This window comes from Anoplophora glabripennis, unplaced genomic scaffold, assembly GCF_000390285.2.
Source record: "Anoplophora glabripennis isolate ALB-LARVAE unplaced genomic scaffold, Agla_2.0 scaffold589, whole genome shotgun sequence".
Taxonomy (NCBI): domain Eukaryota; kingdom Metazoa; phylum Arthropoda; class Insecta; order Coleoptera; family Cerambycidae; genus Anoplophora; species Anoplophora glabripennis.
Window position 1 is genome coordinate 77,678 of NW_019417707.1, and position 24,450 is coordinate 102,127.

At 34.6% G+C, this 24,450-nt stretch overlaps 3 protein-coding genes across 3 annotated transcripts; 1 reads left to right on the forward strand and 2 right to left on the reverse strand.

Annotated features, from left to right (window-relative positions):
• Nucleotides 1-65: 65 nt before the first annotated feature.
• LOC108915319 (microtubule-associated protein futsch) lies at nt 66-12,923 on the reverse strand. The gene is made up of 6 exons (XM_023456475.1): nt 12,834-12,923; nt 8,844-8,960; nt 3,961-5,958; nt 2,636-3,915; nt 2,206-2,332; nt 66-509 (listed from the first exon to the last, which is right to left on the reverse strand). Exons 2-6 carry the CDS (start codon nt 8,937-8,939, stop codon nt 459-461), a joined length of 3,552 nt encoding a protein of 1,183 aa, XP_023312243.1. The 5' UTR covers nt 8,940-8,960; nt 12,834-12,923; the 3' UTR covers nt 66-458.
• Nucleotides 12,924-16,838: 3,915 nt separating this feature from the next.
• LOC108915325 (26S proteasome non-ATPase regulatory subunit 10-like) lies at nt 16,839-17,780 on the reverse strand. Its single transcript, XM_018721323.1, has 3 exons — nt 17,578-17,780; nt 17,274-17,519; nt 16,839-17,223 (listed from the first exon to the last, which is right to left on the reverse strand). The coding sequence occupies exons 1-3, from the start codon at nt 17,677-17,679 to the stop codon at nt 16,891-16,893; spliced, it is 681 nt and encodes a 226-aa protein (XP_018576839.1). The 5' UTR covers nt 17,680-17,780; the 3' UTR covers nt 16,839-16,890.
• A 310-nt stretch (nt 17,781-18,090) lies between these two features.
• LOC108915332 (T-complex protein 11-like protein 1) lies at nt 18,091-21,514 on the forward strand. The gene is made up of 10 exons (XM_018721339.2): nt 18,091-18,225; nt 18,475-18,647; nt 18,973-19,246; nt 19,747-19,890; nt 19,950-20,069; nt 20,123-20,246; nt 20,298-20,464; nt 20,520-20,704; nt 21,060-21,226; nt 21,289-21,514. Exons 2-10 carry the CDS (start codon nt 18,523-18,525, stop codon nt 21,498-21,500), a joined length of 1,518 nt encoding a protein of 505 aa, XP_018576855.1. The 5' UTR covers nt 18,091-18,225; nt 18,475-18,522; the 3' UTR covers nt 21,501-21,514.
• The last annotated feature ends 2,936 nt before the right edge of the window (nt 21,515-24,450 follow it).

A 24,450-nucleotide genomic window follows, 5' to 3' on the forward strand; every position in this document is an offset into this window, starting at 1 on the left:
ATTCTGTTTCTTAACATAAATAGGAAATACAATTATAACAACGTAGAATTCAATCTTATAAAGGTAACAAGAAATTGCAATAATAACAATGTAGGTTACAACTTTAATAACTTATTTAAAACTACTATTACTACTTACACAATATATACAAGGCTTATTAAAACGATTCGGTCATTGTTAGTCTGGTTTATTCAATGGGATCAATGAAAGTTACGTGGGTTATTGTTCCAAATTACATTACATTCCAAGCGGGCAAAACTGGTCAAAAATATTTTCAATACACTTACTAGTTGATTAATTTGCAAGGTTTTTATTCGTAAATTATATATTTATATTCAATCCTATTGAATGAACAATATTTATATACACATTTGAATATGACTACCTAACACTTAAATAAAAAAAATGGCCACAGGAAATCGTGATTTATTATCATTGATTAATAATTATTACTGGAATTAAGAAATTTTGGGAAAGGCATTTGGCGATCCAGGGGACTGATGTTCATCCTAAAAAAAATTACAATAGATTACCTACCGTTTACATAACTTAATTATTTGTTGTATGGATGAAAGAAAATGTAGTACTGAAATTATCCAGTATTTAGTAACTTGGTGATCAGGTGCAAATAAAAAGTTTTTTTTGAACTTTGGTAAAGTAAAATATTTTTCTAACACAAAATGTTTCTATCATCCTTAAATCTAAATATTACGAATTATAATACACATGGGAATGACACAATGACTTAGCACATATTTTCCCTTGAAATTCTTTAAAAATCAGTAGATATGATAAGAAGCAAACAATTCTCTAATGATATTGTACGGCACAACTACTTTGTGGACTAATAAAGCCCAAGCACCACTGAATCACACGCAACAGTTAAGATCATTCATCAGTAGAACCACCTACAGATTAGTAGGTCGCTCTCTGCCAGTAGGTACAAATAAGTAATGCATTATTAAGACATAACACACTTTGTAGGATTTAGGGATATTTGAAAAAAATGTATTCAATTTGCCATTGTGCAAAATACCAGAAAAAGTGTTAAATTACGTCAATTTTTTTAGTAAATAGCCTACTTTTCTATTATTTTTGTTTGTCCATGAGTATAACAGGTGGAAAATGATTTAACATCAATGCGTAGTTCAGAGAAACTTACCTTCAAGGGAAAAACTGTAATAGTGGTATTTCCTAAAGCGAGCATTTTCTGGGGCGCCGTGAAATACCAGGGCATGATAGATACACAAAAACAATACAAATATTTCAATACTTTTCAGATAATGTCACTTATATCTGTATTTAATTTTTGTCGTATAATTTTCTTGGTAATAAATGAACAAATCAAGAACTGGGGCACATTAAAAATCTAATTCAATTAATTATTGTATCTACCATATTGATATTCGATTAAAAACATTAGTAACTTCATCAAAATAATAGATGGCGCAGCATCAATGGTTTTTCTATCATTTCATAATTCGGGCGAGCATATTTGAAACAAGTCAGTGTTAGTCAAAATTTCCTGTTCGAATATTTCCTACACTGTTTTATAAACCATATACATTCATTTCACAAGGTTTATATATTGGTTTATATTACAAATAGTTGTATTATTATACTGATTGTAACAGTTTTTTGATGTCAACATTGTCAGTGTGTAAGTAGTAAACAAAAGAGTGTATTAAATGCACAAAATAAATAAATCAGTCGACTCTTACGGCTACCGTACTGGGTATTTTTATTTTACGTGTATGCCGACATATGTAACTAATAAAAAGGAAACTGATGGTAATACACGGTTGAACTTTTGAAACGTCTTAAAAAATTTGGATAAAATAAAATGTTCCATTTTTTTCACTGATAAACAACTGAAAGAGATCACTAAAAAACCATTTTAACAAATAAACAATAAAATAAGTTTGTTTCAATATCGTTAACATAGTTAATTGTTATTTAATTTCTTAAGTAACGACACTTTACACATAAATGTCAAACTCTAATCATACAGTGTGATTCATTCTGGAAACCGACATTTTCAAGTAAAAAAATGAAAAGTTATTAGCTATACGAAAACCCGTATAACAAAAGAAAATGGGGCAGTTGACAATACATGTACCTGTCTAATTTTCAATAATAGGGTTGACGTTAGTCGAACGCAAGGGGATAATTGAAAAATATGTAAATCAGTGCAAATATACACACCTGCGAAACAATGCTGGACCTGTTGCTGGAAATTCCAAGATCACTGGTGAATGGGGTTCGTAGAGATACATCGGCGCAGCTTATATCCTGTGGATCTACGCTTGTGCTTAGATCCACCGACGAATCACTGCAAAAAACGATTCAAAATCGGTCACACAATTATTCTAGTTCGCTTTTAGCACTAAATCCACTACCAAACAAACTAACCAAGCAAAAGTAATGACATGGCGCCCAACGTTGCCAAATGAGCCAATAATCTACCAAAACCCACGACAATATGTTCCACGTCCATAATCTTGTGTTGTGTTTGCTTGCTTTCATAGTGGATTACACAGATTACACAAATGGAACACAGTCAGGCTGGTGAAAATTAAAATGATCATCTTTAGATATATAAAACCATATCGTTATATGAAAGGACTATCTTTACCTTATGATACTCCTACAGTCTGAAACGGTGACATCCAGCCGCATCCTCTCCGAACAATCACCACCGGTCTTATCCTCGTCGGGAACGTCGTCTTCCAGGAGCGGAAGCTCGTCTTCTTGGACAGGCATGTGGGCTTCCTTGCTTCTCCGCTCCCTCTCCTTGGCATTGATCTCGTGGCACTCGCATTTACACTCATCGGGATTGACGTAATTGTAAACCACGCTTTCTTGCAGAACGCTTTCCGGGACCTCGATATAGCTCCTCGAGGGTATCGTTTGTATCCGCTTGGGAGCCTTCCTTTTCTCCGGAATCTCCTCGAAGTTGATCCACGCCTTCTGCAGCCCCTTGGGGGGCAGCGGGGGCGGCGTGTCGCTGACTTGCGTGGGAGTGGAGCGGGTCGCCACGGATATCCCTTTCTCCGCGAACTCCTGCCAGTTGGTGTTCGATTCCTTCTTCCGCGGGGATTTCACCTTGCTACCGTCGAAGGACTCGTTCCTGGGTAGGGAGATTTTCAGTTTTTCTATGGTTTTCGTGACGCTTTCGACGTTGAAGGAACCCATCACTTCCTCGCAGTACTCCTCCAGGCAGCTGGGATTGATCGGGGTGGTCGACCTGGGTCTTTCTATCGGGCAAGTCTTTATCTCGAAAGTCGATCGTTGCTTAATGGGTACTATCGGCACCGCCGCCGACCTCTCTAAAGGCAGTGTGGTCGGTATGTACGGCAGCTCGTCCTCGAAAGAGTCCTGTTGAAAGACGATAGCTTTCCTCTCGGGTTCCGAGATATCTAGGTCTAATTTCAGATCGCGGTCCTTTCTACTTCTGGGCAGGTCTTCGGAATCTCTTTCGGATTCGGAAGAGTTGCGATCTTCTTCTGCATTCGAGCTGACTATGGAACTAACGCTACTTAATGCACCGGTGGAGATCTGGGATATTCGTTTGAGGTTTTCATTTTCAGTACATTCTAACAGTTTAATACTATTGGATTTTGTAACGGTACTATTGCAAGTTTTGTCTTCAGTACGTTCGTTTTTCAAGTCTTGAGTTTCTCTTTGTAAATTAGTGATTGTGATATCCTTCTTGAGTATTTCGTTCGAGTCCATTCCGTTTTCTACGACCGTTTTTACTTCTGGTTCCTTCGGTAGCTTCTTCGGCAGTTTTGTGGTGAATATCTCATTGTCGCTTCCTAGTTTCGTTGAAAATACCACATTCTCGCTACTTGTACTGCTCTGTCGACTACCGTACTTGTTCACAACGCTGCTTTTATTAATCACGGGCTCTTGCTGTAGAGGTACGGTTTCCACGACGACGTTTACGTTTTTACAAGCGGGTGCTTCAATGACGGTCTCTTGAGAATCTTGACTAGAGGTCTTCCAATCTTGGCTGACGTTCCTTTCTTCGTAATAAGTAGGCGAGTGCAACGGAATACGAACGCTAGCGGCATCTAACGGGTTTTCGTAATGTGTCTTGGTTAGTTTCGAGATACCAGGTTCGTTAAATTTGAATTCTACTTTGCCTATACCTTCTATGCTTGGTAGAGTCTCTTGGGAGCTATTCTCCGATTCAGATTTGATCCTGTCTTTCTTATTCGATTTAAACAAGGACAACACGGATTTGTGCTTCGACTTGCTGTCTATGCTCTCAGTGGAGGAAGGTGCCGTTGACAATGAAGACTTGTGACTATCTCTGTCTCTACTTTTCGATCTACTTCTACTTCTGGTCCGCAAGCTGTCGCTAGCTTCCCTCAATATGCCGGTTAAAGTGTTTTTCCTCTTGTGTCCGGGAATGGATGGAGATTCTGGACTCATGACCGCTTCTTTGCTTTTAAATAACGACGCGAAGGAACTTCGTCTTGAAACGGATGGAGAAGGTGTTACGCTTTCTATGTTGCTCTCGGCAATTCCGCTGTCTCGAGGTAGTTTTGGACTGCCGTTTGGTGTAGTGGAGGATTTTCTTGTCTTTTCCAACCTCGGTAAGTAGGTGTTTTCCGTGAAGGTGTTCGGTTTTTCGATATTTGGGACGTTGTCCAGTTCCAAACTATCCGGTTTACGCAGTTCTCGGAGTGGGAAACCGCCGTCGTCGTAACATGAATCGGGCTTTAATTTAATTCGAATGTACTTTGGCTCATCGATTTTCTTTTGGATGACGGGTGATGGAGTTGTCGATTTTGACTTTTGTTTGACATCTGGCGGTTTACTGATCAGTGGAGTTTTAGATTGAAAACTGGCCGACTTTACCTCTCGAAGTTTCTGCTTTCCCGCGACGTTTACGTGCTTTGTGGCATTTGCTACGGGGATTTCATTGTCGATGGGCAAAGGTCCTTTTAAAGGGATATAAATGTATTCGACCCCGCTTTCCGAAACGAATCTTTTCGGGATTTTCTCCGTGCTGTTGCTCTCGCTTGCGGGTTTATCTATTTTTATTTTAACATCGCTCCTAACGTTTTCCACGCGTGGTTCTGTCTTTCGTAAGGGTTTCTCTGGAGGTACTTTATTTAACGCCTTATCAATGACGGCGACTGATATGCCTTCAGCTAAAATCGCCTCGGTAGGATCGTGCTTTCTCGACAGTAGCACCTTCTCCATTACCTCCGATTCAACTTTGGTCCCTGGTTGTTCTACGTCTGATTTAGCTGTTTCTGGAGGTTTGGTACCACAAAATGAAGTCTCCAGCACCATCTTATGCGGCGAGGACGACCTAGACAGTCCAGATTGGCCTGACATAACTGACAGATGACTTGCGTTGGACAAACGACTCTGACCAGAACCCTGGCTGCCGATGCTAGACAATCGTGACGTTCTGCCGGAAATCGACAGCAATATGATGTCTGAACATTGCGAATCCTTCCTCACGTTGGACGCGTCCTCCTGTACGGTCGGAGACTGCGGTTTGGCCTTGTTCTTCTTCTTCTCTTGCACGTCTTGGAAATCCAGCTCTTCGGTGGAAGATCTCAAGTCTAGAGCGCCGTCTTCCTTGAAGCCTAGTCCGAGTTTGGCACTGTTGGGATCCCGAGAGTCGAATATCTCCCTCTCGGGACTGCTGTCGCGGCTGTCGTGGTGCGAGGAGCTGCTCGCTCGCGAGATGTCTATTCTGGGCGTGGTGGTCGGCTTTAAATTCGGTTTGATCTGGAAGGTCAGAGATGTCATCGCCGGGTTGGTGGGAGAGGGACACTTGTTGATGACCCCTATCAGGCTTATTCCTCTGACGGGGTACGCTGGCGACGGTGCCCTTTCCACGATGGAGGGGGTCGTGGGTGTCGCATCCTCCCGAATGCCTGGCAGTCTCACCACCGACCCTGGAACGGACTTTTCTTCGGGACTCTCCAGCTATAAAGGAATAATAATATACACAATAATTGTGATATTAGTTTCATGAGGGATTGTATAGTTTAGTATAATAGTATACTGGCAAAGTGATTTTAATGACAATGAAGCTTTCTGCTGGAGCTTTTGTTGAAGAATGTTAAGAACTAAAGCATTTTTTGGTTACTACGTTGATATATTTGCAAACTGCTGTTAAATTTTTTTTAGGACGTATCAAACATTAGTGTAACAATCTTCTTGGGCTGGAAATACTCAATGAAGTAAGAGAAGAAGTTCCCATAACGATAATATCTGTAATAGCTTTCATATATGATTCACAGAATACAGCCTATCGCCGGCTAGACGAAGCGATTCTTAACTTAACGATATTTCTGGAAATAACTACTCTGCGGACTACATGCCCTGTCTGGTAGTGAATTATACAAGTATATGCCGGTATATGTCTGGTGGATTCGGCTGACGAATGATCCTATTTAAAAATTGCTTCGCGTGATTACGTTACTCAACAATTTCAATATACCATGTATTTGTTTTTTTTTATTAATTATATTTAGACATATCTGAAGTATCAATAGCTACTCTCCCGCTAGTTATACTCGAATTAAAGTAGACAGTTAATTATATCCAAAATAGTGACAATTTTTATCATCCGGCTATACTGCTAAATATTGCTGGAAAGATATGATATAATTGAAATTGTGTGTTGAAGCGGAATAACAGATAATTATATGCAATGGCATAAGTCACGCGAGCTTAATTCGTTATTTTTCGTCCCTATCGGTTCCATTGAGGAGAATGGGATAACGTAATCCCAAATTTAGAAACCACCAACTACTCAGAATATTAAGATTAAAATGAAACGTTAAATTAAATACAGTTTAAACAGTAATAAACAAAAAAAAAACGATCGCTGACAGGTAATTATGAAGTTACATTTAGGAATATCTAATGCAAAAATTAAATACGTAAATGGAATGGAAAAACAATTTGATGGAAACTTATATTGCTTCTACCGCAAATTTCAATAAATTTTTAATTTTGCAGAATAATCACTCCCGCAAGTTACAGAATACAGAAATTCTAAAAGGAACATGCAGCTGTATCAAGAGGTGGACCACAATTCGAAAATAATAATCTTTATTATACACTTTCACATTCTATTATCCTAAAATATAACTATCAGCAATCGATATTTGCTAAAAAAAATCAAATACATTAGTAAAGTAATTAAGTATATCCATCCCCCATTTTAAAAAGTGTGAAAGTCTCTGTCCTTTAACTATCGAAAGCCCGATAAGGGTCGTTCGCCTTGGCCCTAAATTGGACAATGTAATTATTCGCTGCACTAATCAAGACCAACCCTGGGCGTAGTGTATGGATGTGCTACAAAGCGTAAATTGAGCACAATATTTTACACTTCATTTCATACTTTGGAAGGATAACAGAGATACAGTTTGTGTATCTAAGCGTATTTAACAGTACCTTATGCGAAATATTTAAAAAGCGTATTTAAATATACGTGATTAAAATATGCTTGTAATTTATTGGTGTATAACGTAAGGATGCGTATTTAACAACTTAATGCGTATTCAATTCTTTAATGCGTATAATATTCATATATGAATTTAATTTGGTGCATTTATGCGTATTAAATATTAAGCGTATTTAAATACATCTCTTTTTGCAAATAGAGTGTTTAGCAAGTGCATTCGAAATGATTAAAATATACAGAGATGCGTATTTAATAGCTTAATGCGTATTCAATATTATACAGCGTATTAAAACAATTTACGCATATTCAATAAAACACTTTACACATATATTCATGAGAATTTGAGCATATATTTATGCCTATTTAACATTGTTACGTGAGACGAGTATCCAACACGTTTAAAAAGTGTATTTAAAATTATTAATTATTGATAATTACTGTATAAAGTAGGGGCATAAATGCGTATTTAACTTAGTGCATATTCAATATCTTAGTGAAGTTGGTAACAATTTATATATGCATTTAATTTGATGTATTTTATGAGTATTTTTAATGTGTAGTGTAAGGACACTGACGCGTATTTAACAGCATAGAGCGTATTCAATATCATTATGCGTATTCAACATCTTAGTGAGCATTAAAATGTCTTATTTTAATAAGTCATGAACATTTGTGCAAGTATTTTATTTATGAGTAGTTAAAATTACGTTGTTCTTTAAAACGCGTATTTAATACACCTATTTTTACAATTAATCCTTAAATGTATGTGTATTGAATGCGTATTCAATATCTTGACAATTTGTGCTTATGTTTAAGCAAGTGGTCCACCTCTCGAGCTGTTTTGAGAAGGTCTTACATCTAAGGTTCGTGTTTTACATGCTGTATGTACTCCTCGTGTATATGTTAGGGTTTTTTAATACATAAGATAGAATTAAATTACGTACTAATATTTGAATGTCCAAAATCATTATGTCAAACTTATATGTGTCATGTTGACAGAAGCAATTAAATTTTCGAGACTGAAATAAGTGAAATTTAAGTTATAAGATTAAGTATCTATTAAATTTGGTCAGTTTTTAAAAAAAGTTGTAAAATATGGCGAATGCGCCAGGAAAAATGAGAACGTCCCGTCTATACTGAAATTTTGTTTTGAATTAAACAAAGCACTATGCTTTATTTAAAAGATCTTTAGTGAATCTTCGATAAAATCACTCATTCGAAAATCATAAATTCAAAAGTGTAGTAAAATTTATGTGTAATCGAAAGCGTAGCAAAATTTTCTTTTCGAAAGTGTAGTAAATTTACAGAGCATCCGACACAATGATCCTGGAGATCCAATTAATAATATAAGTGTGGGTCTACGCTAGTCTGGGGTGATACGTACACGGGATCTCACCTCGTCAGAGAGGTCCTCGAAGGAGGCGAAAGGGGCGGGTCCCATGCGCTTCTGACGTCGGCCTACGTCACCCGGGCAGGGGCCAGGTGACGTCATGATGTACACTACTAGGTTTCACTGGCAAGCAACAAATGGGTCATGAGAACAAACTAACTACTGACAATTGTACAAAGATACAGCGATATAGGACATTTTCACACTATTTACCTCAGATATTTCACATGTTGACATATTCCCGAAAGATATAAATGGAAATATTAAAACGAAGATCCGATATCTCGAATCGGTTTCGAGGTATAGACCAACAGTCATTTAAATAGAAAAGAAAAAGTTCCAAAATCGATAGAAATGAGTCAAAATATATGCCCCATTTCTTTTAATTTTTTTCTAAGACATTAACCTTTATTATAAAAATGAAAACAATCAAAATATCTGATTGCTTATTGCTCTAATATACCTAAGGCCTTATTTATGACCAGCTCCAGAAAATTTTAGATTCAACAGAAGTTATAGTACATTCAACCACTACATAGTTGGACAATTGTAGTCTCTATCGTCATTCGCCACGTGGCCTCAGCGACTCCGAATACTAATTAGGATTTTGCAATCGTCGTTGCGATATTTACCTGTTATCTGTGGTGTTTACAATAGGTTTTTAGTAGTTAGTGTCAAAAATGGGTAGTTATAGTGTCAAAAATGGTTTGCGTGTACTCGGAGTTGATGGATATCGTTTTAATTTATGGTGAAGCATTTGTGTTATGGTGAAACAAGACAACATGTGTGTTAGTTCGTAGAAACTGAGTACAACGGACCCAAATGTGTTTACACATTGGTGGATAAAATATTGAACAATTGTTGTAACATCGGGTATGTCAAATGATTTTATTATTTAAAATTTTATTAATTAATAAAGGCAAAAGCAGTTGAATTTGCCGATATAAAATATTCTATTTTCATATTTCTTTCTTTGCGAAAGTTTTTGTCCGTTTTTATCACACCGCCATGCCGGTAGCATTGTACGAGGTCAGGTTTTACAGTGGACCAGTTTCCAGTGCCGTGCAGAAGTGTATTTTTAAATCATTTTCGAACTGCCCTCTTTGATTTTTTCTTTACAAAATTCTATTTGTAAGGGTCCCCTGTACATCCAGAATTTTTTTTTTTGGATAAGTTCTGAATCACCCGGTATAGGTTCCCCTCATAACAATTTCTACGCAGATTTCTTTATAATTACTCAAACTTAAAATGTAATAGTTTGTGGTACATTTTTATAATTTTACTACATTATTTTTTTCGAAATAAGGATAATTTCTTGTACAATTATTTAATAAACCAAAAATATGGTATGTTTACACTTTTAATTTATTATTTTTCATTAATTTGACGAAAAAAAGGGCAGTTTGGTACAAACAAAGTATGATTTATCTTTCACTCGTAGTAGGCCAAGCTAATGGATGTAAAATAATATCGGATTCTTAAATTTCCAGTAAAAAATGCTAATACAATTTCTCTAAATGACAACAAAATCGTTTGTAATTGTATGCTAATGATTTTAAATTTTAATAAAGTTTCTAAAGGTTTCTAAGGTCTATCTAACAAAACGTGTTCGAACTTCATTTGTTTTTTACTTATGTTAATGTCCTGTGCAGATATAAATCAGAACACGCTGTATATTAAAGTATCAGCCCATTTGATATGAAATTAAACTTTTACAAAAAGAATTCAGAAAATGAATGAAATGAAATTAGGATTATTTTCCCTTGATTTAAATAGTAATGAACTGGAAATTGACATAAATGCAAATGGCCTGTTAACAACAAGAAATAAGTCTCATAAACGTGAAAACGTGTATTTCTGCGGGATATTGACCCGAACACTAGTTAATCTTAAAATGTAATTATAAGAAATTGATTTTTCTACATTAGTTTAGCCTAAATTTAGACGATAAACTGGCAATTACTGAAACATAGAACACCGTTAACTTCGTTTACGAAAACAAAATGATTTGCTTTACCATTATTCATTACGCACATCAAAACCGTATCAGAAATTATTATTTTATTATTTATTTATATAAGGTGTCCGCTAAGGTCGACGAGGTACGATATTAGGGAAAGTATAGGTGCCAGAACTTCGGAAAAAAAAATTTGATTGAGCGAGTCAATAACAATCTTGAAAATAATAACAAAAACGTGTTCCTCAAATCATTATCATTATTTATCTTTTGTTTACTAATTTGCGGATAATTTGATAACAAAAAAAGATATCGACCCCTTTTTGACGTCAAAATGTAGCTATTTTTATGCTCTTCAAACTAACCTATAAAAAGTTTTATCCTGCTATTTCACTTTTTTAAAAAAACGTGAAACAACCTAAACTTGGATAAATATCGCCAATAAATAAACACTTTCGTTAGAAATCTCAAACTTATACTATATTTATTATTTTTTGTGCTGATTTAATTTATGTAAAGAAAAATATAGAGGGAAATGACATTACCCATTCACCACGAGATAAAGCATGAAAAGACCTTTCCAACGAGGTATAACACTATGGGCTTTAGATGAGCTAATCCTCAAAAAATGCATTTTTCTAATTAAACATTAGGGACTTGCCCCACCCTTTCTGTCAAAGGATAGAACAAAATGTCAATAACAAAAGTTATGCGCAATGAATCCGACTATCCATATTTGTACTATTTAATATATCTGAATAGGAAACATTTCTGACAAAAATTCAACTCACCGTTTTGGTATGTAGATTGAGCCCCCTAACGGTTGAGCTACAAACTTGAAAACTATTTCCAGCGATTTCTTTTGGTCGATTTATTAATCAAATTTTTTTCCCGAAGTTCTAGGGGCTATACTTTCCCTAATATTGTACCTCACCGACCTTAGTGGGTGAGGGAATATTAATTTTTTCGTTCGTTTCTATACCTTCCAACAACAATTTATTAGCTGACACTTTAAAGCTGAATTTGTACTAATTCTAAAATATTTCTAGAGCTAGCTTAAAATTTTCAACATAATCTTTAAACAAATATAGACATTTGATACAAATATGCGGAAAACAGAAAACGCAATCGAGATGATAGTTGGGGCAGAGTTCTGAACATGATAACTGATCGACAAAAATAAAAAATCATGTAGGAAACATTTTCTTCAAGTTTTTATACATAAAATATGTTCAAATTGGTGTAATCTTTCTCTGTTTTTGTACTCAAAGATATTCCCTACTTCCAAAACGAAACAGGAACAAGATATATTAGATATTAAATATACTTTTACCACCACTGAATTGAAATTGTATCCTACAACATGTTTTTTGTTACTAGAAACAAAGTAATCTAAAATATATAACAATAAGTCAATCGATTTCGTATAAATGACAATTATTTGCTGGTTACTTAATAAATAAATCTATAACTATTTTCATTTACATTAGACGATGGATGAATGGCCGGTTATAAATATTGAAAACGATGCTACATATAGTTACTAGTAAGTACTCAATCAACAAATAGAACTATAATGGGTACCATTAAAGTTTCCTATCTGTGTATTACCGACTAAGTTAAAAATAACTCCGTTATGAACCTCTTAAACGTATTTTTAGGCTCTTTAAGTACGAAAACGCACATACTTTTAAAAGCTTGCTGTCCGTAGGAAAATCATTGGGTATATCGCTCTCTTAATAAAAAAAACGTAATGTTTCATGCAAACTTGATGTTCTAAAACGTCTTTCAAAGTGTACGAAAACGTATAATGATGTTTTGGCGTTTAATTTTTGAATCTCATTTAAACGACAAAACTTTTACTTGAGCTACAAAAATATTTTTTCTACGACCCTTTTGATTAAGATTGAAATTGTTTAATTTCTGCCTCAAAATACTAGGTGTTGATCTCTTTTTAGTTTCCAGTAAATTTACAAAGTTAAAAACATGTTTCTGATAAAGGTCGTAGAAAAAAGTACAATTATCAGAATGCAACTTACGAGGCTCGCAATTTCTTGTTCCTATTGATCAAAGTCCTTGAATAGAGTATCCATATCAGAAGTTAACAGAACACATAGTATTAAGTTTTTCAAAAAAAACATGTTTATGAAATCTGATGAACGGAATAACTGATTCGTTACTTTATCCATTCTGTATACATGCTAGTGTTTGACGTTTCTAAAGCAAGTTGCACACGCTTTTGCTGAAACCAAAGATAAAATAATTTGACATAACAAAACTTGATAAAAGTCCATTTTAATATGCAATTTAAAATAAACAATCTATAAATAGTATATAGGACCTAAAACCATTGTGACCTAACCTAGATATAGCCTACAACTTTTGTTATGTCATATGTAAGCAACTGTTTCTGTAACGTCTATAAATTTTTCATGAAGCTGTCAATTACAGTGGAAGACAGCTACATATAAAATTAATAAAGTATATTTTCATTCCGAATATAGTTATCGTACATCGTTCTGCTTCACACCAATCATATTAATGTCTCAGTCACACTATTAGTGAATGGCGGTTAGATACAAACAACAATTAGCGGATAAGAAAAAAACTATAAATGCGAAAACAGCCGCTGTGATTTAGAAGAAGAATTAGCGTAGAAAACCAAATTTCACAACATATTGAGCATATTTCGCATCTGCAATTGTCTCTAACAGATTTATTAATTAATTTAAAAAAATTTAGTTTCTCTATGACAGAAAATTTGAAATCGTTCCTCGAAAATTAGATACATTGGATTTACAGTCGACGTTCGTCTAATTCGACACAAATAGCAAAATCTGCGAGGGTTATTTTGATGGTCCACGAAATGGCCATATTAAGAGATTAAATTTGAAAATATAAGCGTTCGAATGGCAAAATTTTCATAAAGACTTTCCTAAGATATCTTATCTACACGGCAATTACAAATTTTTCTAATTTTTGGTGCATGCGCCAGTCTTACGATTTAGGTACTTTAATATTTTGATAAATGTCTACAAAACTTGGCTAAACTGGAATACATTACATAATAGAATATGAATTAGTCCCTATTTAAAGGTAGAACGAATGGAATAAACTTTTATATCGACTTACTCGCAAAAAGTTCTTTATTTTCAAAATGCGATTTACAAAATTGTTTAATAATTTAATTCATTGATAGATATCTCGAATTTGGAATTATCAGTCTGAGAAATAATGTTAATAAGCTGGAAATGGATACTTGTCACAAAATAAAACATGCGTAAAGATACCAATTAAGAAATCAACAAAATGAAATTAATATTAATCTGTTTTATGTGGAATTACTCGTGAATTGAATTGTGGAAGAAATATTACCATTATATAATCTGTAAGAACAAAAAATACTTACAATATAATTTCTATTGTCATTTTCCTCGTAATAATTGTCTGCATCTTATTATTACTAATTAATTTAACCTAAAATTACTTTTCTCGATACTACCCCGACTTTACCCCGTAACAAAACTTGTATTTTTTAAACTTTCACTTAGTAAACACTGCGAGAGATAATGATAACGCCAGAGAATGCGAATCAAACAGCAAACGTGCATATTTACCCAAATTACACCCTTCCCCATCCACCCCTACCTACCATTTAGGTCAGCTATTATCAGTCATGTATGCATTTATAAAAATAACCGCTAATATTATCGATCGGCACCTTTACGGAGATGGCATTATAAAAAATTGTTGAGAATTATGTAAATGTGGGAGACACCGGGGGTGGTGGGCAAATCGGCCCTTACAACGACAAATTACACATAAACATTTACCTGGTGGGGCCTCACGGAGCCACATAGGCGTCTGCGGCTAGTAAAATCATATCACAATGGTTGCTAACATTTTGGCTAGCTCTGATTACATATTGCGGAGCGTTCGAGGGAAAATAAATCTATGGTTCGAACATAATAGCGATACGCAACTGCTTTAGTCTTTAGCGGACGTAGTTGTAGTACTCGGTTGAGGCGTGTGTCGATTTTCCGACCCCGAAATACGAGAGTGGGGACTTGGTTTTCTCCGTATCCTACAGAGAGCGTACGCTACTGGGATATAGTGCAGGATATAGATCAATATTTCTACTTGGTCAATGACTTCATAAATACCTGTATGTTAAAGGATAATCTCGTCAAGCACACGGAATTGCATGACTACAATTTTCACAAGTCTTCACATTGCTGCTGTTTGAATACCAAGATACCCATACGATCTACGTGAAAGTTACTGGATATGTAAAAAGAGTTACAAGAAGGTTTTTTTTTAGATGCTCTAACTAGTTCAAGGCAATGTACTACAACATACGAAAAAAAAACGTGTATTGTTTTGCCACTGACTGCTGTTCTGCAAAGAAATTGATAATTGTCTCAATTTTTAATCGATTTTCCAAGTTTTAATTCGAATCAGACGCCGTTACTATCAGCCTTGTGACGTACTAAACAATAGACATGCTATTCGCGAATGCAGCTAAGAGCTCGCCCTCTGGCGGTGACAAGTGATACTAGCGAAACAAGGTAAATATTTCTTCTGTGTGTGACATTTCGTTTTGTATTTTATTTAAAACTGTATTTAGTGTTCGTTTTTTGAACACTGTTATTTTAAGAAAATAGTGAGGAAAATTTCAGCAGTTATGGATAGAAAGAAGAAACTGTCAAACTATTATTGTTCAGTTCAAGGTTGCTCTTCATGGTCCAAGAAAAATCCAGAATTAAGTTTTCATCAAACCACTGAAGAAATTTTCAAAATATTATTGCCGATAGATAATACTCCCTGAATTTCATGAGGATTGTTAGTAAGTAAGAGCACTAGTCTGCAGACATAATATAAATTTCTAAATTTAAATTAACTTTGCTCAATTTTCCCATATAGTACCACATAATCAGCCTTAAAAACTGCCTCTCCTAATATACAACGAGAGTTTTCGTTAGCATATATATGTAAATAGGAAATGTATTCCACAACGGATAAGTTCATAGTTATAACTTAATAAAATGTACATTACATTGTAATGCTAGAGACAAATAAAGTAAACAAAAATACTTGCCTTAAAATTTATTTATGAAATATTTGAAACCTATAAAATAACACAAAAGTCAAATAACCGCAGTTTGATAACAAAATTACTAATAATAATGGCAAATAAGACAAATGTTGAAATAAATGTGTAAACGCGAACGGCAATGTCAAAATTACCTTGTTTCGGAGCTTACTGCTTTCGCCGCTTGGTGCGCTTGCATCTTAAAAATAATCGCGGATTACAGAAAACTTGTTATTCAATTAACTCCAGTCTGTAAGGACAACGGTATAAGATTTTAGTTGAACTTCCCGTCAATAGATGGCGCAATTAAAGCATAGTTTGTGTTTATAAAAGTTTATATGTAAACATTGTAAAATTTATACACTGCGAGAGTGCTAGACTACAACTATTTGTCAAATTCGTTGTACTTTTATATTTTTATAAATAGTCTAATAAATAATGATTTATACAAAAATAAAAAACAGGCCAACTTTCCAGTCACAGTAAAAATGCGTTACTGTAAGTAGGTAGTATAGTAATGTGAAAAAATGGTAAGCAGCCATCGAGTGAACTGATAAACTGTGTGCAAAAATATATTCGTGTTAAAAATTTACTGTTTAAAAAATCAGTTTTTGTTAAATGCCATTTTCAAGTACAAAAATAGGATATTTGCATAAAAAACGTGTAATATTATGTCACTGAATATAAGCTGAACTATTTCACTAGTAACATATACATTTTTAATTGATTTTCATCATTTTTATTTAAATCGTACGCCATTGTTATCAACCTTGTGATATACTAGCTTTTAAGCTATGCTAGCAGACTTTTGGTACCAAGGAACAAGTTCTGCAATGCCTACAGAATTATGTTTAAAGTGCATTTTTATTGCCAAATTTTTAAATATTGGAAATGAATTTATTTACCCTTAAATCAATATAAGGAGGTAAGTATAAATAAAAAATACTGCAGCCACATTAGAAATAAATATATTAAAAATTACAAAGCACAAATAAATTGTAGGATCATTTAATGTTTTCCAACTTATTCTTAATTAACTTGGCTAATTTAGGACTGCACAAATCGAGCGGTGTCTGGTTGTCTCTATTTTTCGTTTCGACATCAGCTCTATTTTCCACTAGCAACACAGCGACTTCTTGTCGATCTTCCTCACAAGCTAAATGTAAAGGAGTGTTGCCGTAGACGTCCTTCTGGTTAATTCTTAACTTATCGATATAATTGAGGAATATCCTTACTATTTCAATATTTCCTTTCGATGCAGCTCTATGTAATGGCGTGCTTCCTCTTGTGTCAGTTATGTTGATGTCTGCATCATTTTCCAGTAATAACCTACAAATCTATACAGAAATACATTTAGCACTTCAAAACAGTTAATTTAAAAAGGTACCTCAGTCCATCCTTTGGAAGCAGCATACTGAAGTGACGAATGTCCATTTATGGATTTATGGTTCACATTATCGCCTTTTTCTAGTATTAATTTAACAATTTCAGAATGTCCAGCAGAGCTTGCTAAAATGAGAGGTGTTGTGTCCGTGTCATCCAAGGAATTTACTGGCGATCCAAGTTCAATTAAGTAAGTTACAAGTTTTAAATTGCCACTGAGGACCGCCCAGTGTATCAGCATACGTGCATTCTATAAAATATTTAAAACTTCACGTACAAAGGACAAAGCAAAAATAATTCATACTTACAGAATCAGTTGTCAGTAACAATTTAGGGTCTTCTTCCACTTTAGATCGAACATATTCAAAGTCTCCTTTATGGGCTGCTTCGTAAACTGATTGCGAACTCATGTTAGAAAATATATTTTAATTATCACCTTTGTAATATTTATTATTTGGATATTATGAAAACAAAAATGACAAACAATTTTACATAACCTTCTAACTCTAACTTGGCGGTTTATAAATCTAAAATCTGTCAAAGATAAAAGCGTATTCCATTAGTCCATTAGTGTGCATGAACTGCATTCGTTTTAATTCACCTCACTGAACGGTGTCTGAAATATTGAATGCACGTTTTTTTTTTAACTCTGGGTTACTCTATTTTTTTTTCCAATTTCAGAGTATGAGGTGTTGAGAAAGTTTCGTTAATATCGAAACCCTATAAATTGTATACGTTTTGTGATACAAAAGTGATACAGTTTGCAAAATTAACTCCGTAGTTGCAGAAGTTATACCAAAATAGAGAATAAAAATTCCCTACAACAGAAATAATTTTGAACACATTTTGAGAATTGTTGGTGTTGGTAAACAATAAACAGCTGAGCCAACTGACGTTTTGTCATTTAACATTGACGACTTAAGAAAAATTCAAAATTTTTGTGAAATTAAAACAATGTAAGTTAATACCTATCCTTACATAATAATGTGAAATAGTCATACTTATTCCAGTTGTATTAGTCATAAATTGACAGAATAAGTTTGATCAAGATATGAATGAACTGCGTTTTAGCACTGTCTCCATCTCGGCACAATTACGGCAGCCTTCAGCCTTGCATTAACTTGTTCCCTTTCTTGTTGTTATAAATTGCTCAATTTGCGTCTGAAAATAGTTCTCTGGCCTCGTTTCTAAAGTATTTGCAACAGTTTTAGCTCATAGAAGTGGTTGATTGTGAAAATACATTGTGTGATAAAATGAGTCAAAGTGACAAAAATGTACCTAGTGAACCAAAAGAGACTGGTACTTTACCAAGAATTAGGACTACCAGCGAATGCTCCTATACCAGCGATGATGGAACTTCTGGATTTACAGAAAAAAGGTAAGTAATTTGAGCGCATGATAAATAATTCACAGCATATTACATTTACATTGTCTGTCATATTTAAAAATAATTTGTTACATGATGCTACAATTTTACATAAAAAAATTGAATAAAAATATCTTTATTTAGGGTTGTAAATGGGAGATTAGGGTTCTTTGGGTATGTTATGATATATTTACGTTGATCCTTGATGTGAGTAGTGGGTGATATTTTTTTGTTTTGCAATTTTTTAGTACTAACCAGGATTGTTTTATATTCACAAATTTTTTAACATACGAAGATTTATAAAATATTTGCTTATTTGTTAATGCAACCTTTTTAGACAGAGAACTACATCTCAGCAATTCATGGTAACGAGTGGTCTCACCGCTGCTTCGCCTCCAAAATTCGTGTCTTTAGAAGAAATAATGCAGGCAGCTAATGGAATGAGAGACATGGCTTTGGTTCACCAAATCGTGGTCGATGAAGATTTTAAGTTGAAGAGAGCCGAACCGCCACCCAATAGCATTCAGAAGATGATCAAGGAAACCATGCACAAAGCGTTTTGGGACGTTCTAAGGGAACAACTAGCCGAGGACCCACCTAACTACGCTCAGGTTAGTCGCATTTTATTTTCAGTGTGTCTGTTATTAAAAATTATGTCAATATAATTTTTTTCTTTTAAGAGTGTAAGGTGGAAGAATATTGAATGTTGTTTTTTATGAAAACTGACCATGTTTACAGACAAAATAAATTTCCAAGACCTTCCAGGTATAAAAAAAGTGTAACGACCACAACAGACAAGGACAAGGTTACTTGTAGGTTGTAAGAGCTTTATATGGAATAAAGATGATGATTCACTCATATTTTTTTTTTTTGTATCGGCATTAACTTATGTATGTTGTAACAAGGTTTAAGATAAAATATGCAGTATTGCTGTTGCCAAGACAAGGCTTTAACTATTTTTTGCATTTTTTTGAATAAATGAATTGTAATTAAAAATCAACCTGCCAAAACATTCTTGTAAAATATTTGAATACTTTGAGAATTTATTTCATATTTGCCGTTCACAGTAGATCGAAAATGAGATAGTTGTTATTTTTATTGCGTTTTTCAGGCTTTTAATTTATTGGAAGAAATAAAGCAGGGGTTATTTGCCGTATTACTACCTCAACATACCAGAATAAAGCAACAAATTTCCGAAATATTAGATAGCGAACTTATCAAACAGCAAGCTGAAAAAGGAACGTTAGATTTTAAGGTTTGCCGAGTTAAGTTCTTAAAAAAGAGACGTTTTAACTTAACTATTAATTCTTGTAGCATTACGCACAATACGTGATCTCGGTTATGTCTAAGTTGTGCGCACCGGTAAGGGACGACAGAATCAAAGAATTGACGGAAACCGAGGATGTAATTGATACATTCAAAGGTATTTTGGAGGTATAAATATAAAGGAGGGATCGACGAACGTTTTTTAAATTGGTTTTTTTTAGACTCTGGATTTAATGCAGCTGGATATGGCCAATTTCACCCTTCAGATGGCCAGGCCGGACATCATCGCTTGTAGCGTCGATTTGGAGAGGAAGAAGTTTGCAGATTTTCTTTCCATTCAAAACGGTAAGTCGTTAGTTGGCAATCAGTCATGCATTATTAAAGTTTTTTTTTTAGATGGGTTGGAACACACTCGTAAATGGTTGCTAAAGCACGTGAACACGAGCGAGCCTGTACCGGCCGATGTGGAATACGAAAAATTCATAAGAAACATTCTAAAGAAAGGATTCCTACAGTCCTGCGTCGATCTTTTAGATTGGGAGGAAGACGCGCAATATCCGGAGGTAAATCGTCTGTTCTATCGTCCTTTATCATTATTTAAACTAAACGGTTTTTCAGACGTTTATGCTGGACGAGGAGAGACTGATCGACTTAAAGATGAGGACATTCCGACTCATTTCCGTAGCCACGGTTTTGCTAGTGACGATCAGCAACGCAGGTGCCGATCTACAGTCTATCGCACCTTTCAAAGACTCCTTAAAGGAACACATCTCCATCTTGCTGCAATCCGTTAAGAATGATAAGTAAGTTTTCGTGAATTGTGTGTATGGTGAACAGGAAAAATGTTTATATTCGGGACTTCGTCTGCATTAACAAAAAAAATACGACGAGTCGTACAAAAGCAATCTGCTTTTACAAAATTATTTTCCATTGCAGTCTCACTCTCTGCTACTTGGTTAGTTTCATGCAGTTGGTTTAATAAAATAACGGAAGGCAACACTGATAAGCGCACATACAACCGGGTTCAGGAGCTGCCCTGTAGCGGCGTAGACAATAGTTTAAGTGCAACTTAAACAATGACTTGTGACTCCTAAAACTTACCACTGTTATCATTTTGTAACAATCCCGTTTTCTACAACGAATCAATAAAATTTTCAGAGATTTAAATGAAACTCTGCCGAACGTGGCCGAGCAAGTGGTGAATGACTTGAAAGAGGCGCAGCAGAAGTACGAGCTGCCGGAAATGTTCCAAGCGGCAGAGGCCAACTTGAAGCAGCAGATATTGGACATCGGGAAGCCCGATCATAAAGTGAAGGCGATCGTCAGTAAGTGTTAAAATTAAACCGACCGTAGCCTGGGTGGCACCGATATTCAAATGTTTTTTCAGAGCAACGTGTTAAGGATTTCTTCTTGGACATCATAGAATCGTCGACGGCCGCACCTCAGAAGGTGCCTTCCGGTCTCACCGCTCTGCAGAAGGAATTGACGGAAACGGCGGGTCAATTTCTGAGAATCGTTTCCCATAACAGTACAGTATTTTGCATTTACTATTACGATATTATCGCAGCCGCGCTGCCTAAGGGTACCGCCACGGGTTAATCAAATACTATCACAATAAACAGATCCAGCTTTTATAACCAATTTTTTTAGTCGAGTTGCTGTATTTGTTCGTTATATTCGCTTGGTTGTTAATTAAGTTACACGTAATTCCTAAACGTTCTGATAACGATAAAACATACTAATATTTATAACTAATATTTTTTCTAATAAAAGTAAGTAACACACCCGCCGTGATCTATTTTCACACACGCAATAAAGATTACGACTAGGATGTAATTAATGTTGTAAAAATAAGATTAAAAAAAAAATTAAAGTGGTGATAATGTATTTTTTCAGATTGTGAAAAATTTTATTTTAGCGTTACATTGTTAAGTCGTCAGTATTAATTCAAAATTTCAGGGATTTTACTCAGACAAAATTTTGACAGTTATTTTTGGGAGACCCTGTATTTTAATTGAAATTATTTTTTCGCGCCTCATGTCATTATCGGAATTTTGTTCGATATTATGAGCGAGTCTCAAAAACGCTTTCTGTGTCTCAATGACTTTACTTTAATTGTAATATATTATTATTTAAAGATTCTAAAGCTAGATATACAGGGTACTCGAAAACGGTGCCCTAAATTCGGGGACTAATAGAACATTAAAAAACCCAAAGTTCATTTTCTTGTGGGCCACGAGACTATTGTCCTTTGTTTTTGAGATACGGAACGCCAAAAATGATTTTTTTAAGTCAATTTTAGGTCATACAATTTTTTAGACTGCTAAAAGTGTTAGTGGGGTCATTTTCAACTGTCTTGTAAGGGTCACTGGTTACATTCTTTTTAATAGCGACATTTTGAGACAAATTTTTTTTTGGGTTGCTCGCAGATGAATGAGAGTGGCGGGGGGAACTTCGACGACATCACGAATCGCAAATGGCGGACTGAAGCGAGAAATAATTGTTATTTATTAAATACACATTTTTTTTACTTGAAATTTATTAAAATATGTTTCTTGAACAATGTTCATTGGGGAAGTTCTGAAAACTACATACAGTAGTTCTGTGAAATATCCAGGTTAGAATTTTGAAAAAAAATTTCTCGGGAACTTGGTTCGACCGCAGAAAAATAACTTCAGATTCGTGTTCAGCACCCTCGAAAATAGGGGGTAGGAAAATTTTTGTGACGATTCGAGCGGGTTACTTTATAATAAATAATTAACAAAAAAAAAAACGTGCTTACGCACAATATTTGTTAAAAACGAAAGACGGTCTATAGGAAACGACCGTCTTTTTCACATTGTATTCTATTAGTCTCTGAACTTTATAGCATCTTTCAAAAACCTTGTGTAATAAGAATAAAATATACTTGAATGTAATATAACAAATAACAAAAATTTATATAAACGTTAATTCAAATAAATTTTTAATAAAAACCTACTTGTTTTTTTCTGCATTTCCCTCTTGATAAATTTTAATAGCTTTGTTCCTAGTGCATTAAAAATGGTTTTCAACAGTAGGATACAATCGTATTTGATTCAAAACATTAAATTTTGACATATTTTCAAAACGTACATGCTACTGACTATTAGAAGCTATTTTGAATTACTCTATGAACACAACTAACACCTTAATTTCCTAAAAAGTAGGTTGCTCTGTGAGAAATAACCTATAAAGCATATGTCAATGCCTACCGGCAAAGTGTTATTTTGTACCTACTGCAGTAGGTGGCTTTGTGAAAAATAACCTATAAAGCATGTCAATGCGTATCGGCACAGTGTTATTCTGTACCTACTGCAGTAGGTGGCTCTGTGAAAAATAACCTATAAAGCATATGTCAATGCCTACCGGCACAGTGTTATTTTGTACCTACTGCAGTAGGTGGCTCTGTGAAAAATAACCTATAAGGCATATGTCAGTCAATTAATGTTTTTTAAGGTTATTCTCACAAAGGCGTCATATTTCTTCTTTAGTAGTTTAAATGCACGGACACAGCAGTTCGGATGAACAAAAATGCACTACCAACTTTGTAAAACGGGCGGTTAGGTAACCAACCCTCAATTACGTATTGTACAACATACCATTTGATAATTTAAGTTTAAAAATTAACCCAAGTTTTTTACAATCCACCCCAGTGCCTACCGACATAAAGCATTATTTTGTACCTACTGCAGTAGGTGGTTCTGTGAAAAATAACCTACAAGGCATGTGTCAGTCAATTAATGTTTTTTAAGGTTATTCTCACAAAGGCGTCATATTTCTTCTTTAGTAGTTCAAATGCACGGACACAGCAGTTCGGATGAACAAAAATGCACTGCCAACTTTGTAAAACGGGCGGTTAGGTAACCAACCCTCAATTACGTATTGTACAACATACCATTTGATAATTTAAGTTTAAAAATTAATCCAAGTTTTTTTACAATCCACCCTCAGTGCCTACCGACGTAAAGCATTATTTTGTACCTACTGCAGTAGGTCGCTCTGGTATATGAGCCACTCTGATGAAAATAAGGACAGGGATTTTATAATAAAATCGCCACCACTCTAAGTTCGACTAATTTTCTACTTATATCACATACCATTTATATTCTCAAATTAAGTTCGTGAAAAGAAACGGGAAAGTTCTGTAATAATTCTATATTTGTATACAGTGTGGTGTATAACATCATTAAAATTTTTATAAATGGACTATATCCTAACAATACATCAATATATAAAGAATAAAAAAATATTAATCTATTATGATATGAATTTCATAACTTCATAAGATGGCCACTTATTAAAATTTAAAGCTTTAACAGTAATATTATTTTGATTTGTATGGGTCGAAAATTCAGTGCGCATCGTTTTTGAGAGGATGAAATCAATTCATTTTGTACAAAATTAACAAAGACGTTGACATAAGGAAGACTTCCAACTGAAAAGGTGATATTTCTACACAAGCTAAAGTACATTATAAAAAAGCGTAGAACATAAATTTTATATAAAAATTAAATGAGAAAACATACAT

Coding starts and splice junctions, on each gene's coding strand:
- LOC108915319 (XM_023456475.1), bottom strand. CDS start 8,939: ATGACGTCACCTGGCCCCTGCCCGGGTGACGTAGGCCGACGTCAGAAG. Junction 3,916..3,960: donor AGACCGTCATTGAAGCACCC/GCTTGTAAAAAC, acceptor GTACCTCTACAG/CAAGAGCCCGTGATTAATAA. Junction 510..2,205: donor GGTCCAGCATTGTTTCGCAG/GTGTGTATATTT, acceptor AATTTTTTTTAG/GATGAACATCAGTCCCCTGG.
- LOC108915325 (XM_018721323.1), bottom strand. CDS start 17,679: ATGAGTTCGCAATCAGTTTACGAAGCAGCCCATAAAGGAGACTTTGAA. Junction 17,520..17,577: donor TGTTACTGACAACTGATTCT/GTAAGTATGAAT, acceptor AATATTTTATAG/AATGCACGTATGCTGATACA. Junction 17,224..17,273: donor CTTCCAAAGGATGGACTGAG/GTACCTTTTTAA, acceptor ATTTCTGTATAG/ATTTGTAGGTTATTACTGGA.
- LOC108915332 (XM_018721339.2), top strand. CDS start 18,523: ATGAGTCAAAGTGACAAAAATGTACCTAGTGAACCAAAAGAGACTGGT. Junction 20,070..20,122: donor CATTCAAAGGTATTTTGGAG/GTATAAATATAA, acceptor GGTTTTTTTTAG/ACTCTGGATTTAATGCAGCT. Junction 20,247..20,297: donor TTTTCTTTCCATTCAAAACG/GTAAGTCGTTAG, acceptor TTTTTTTTTTAG/ATGGGTTGGAACACACTCGT.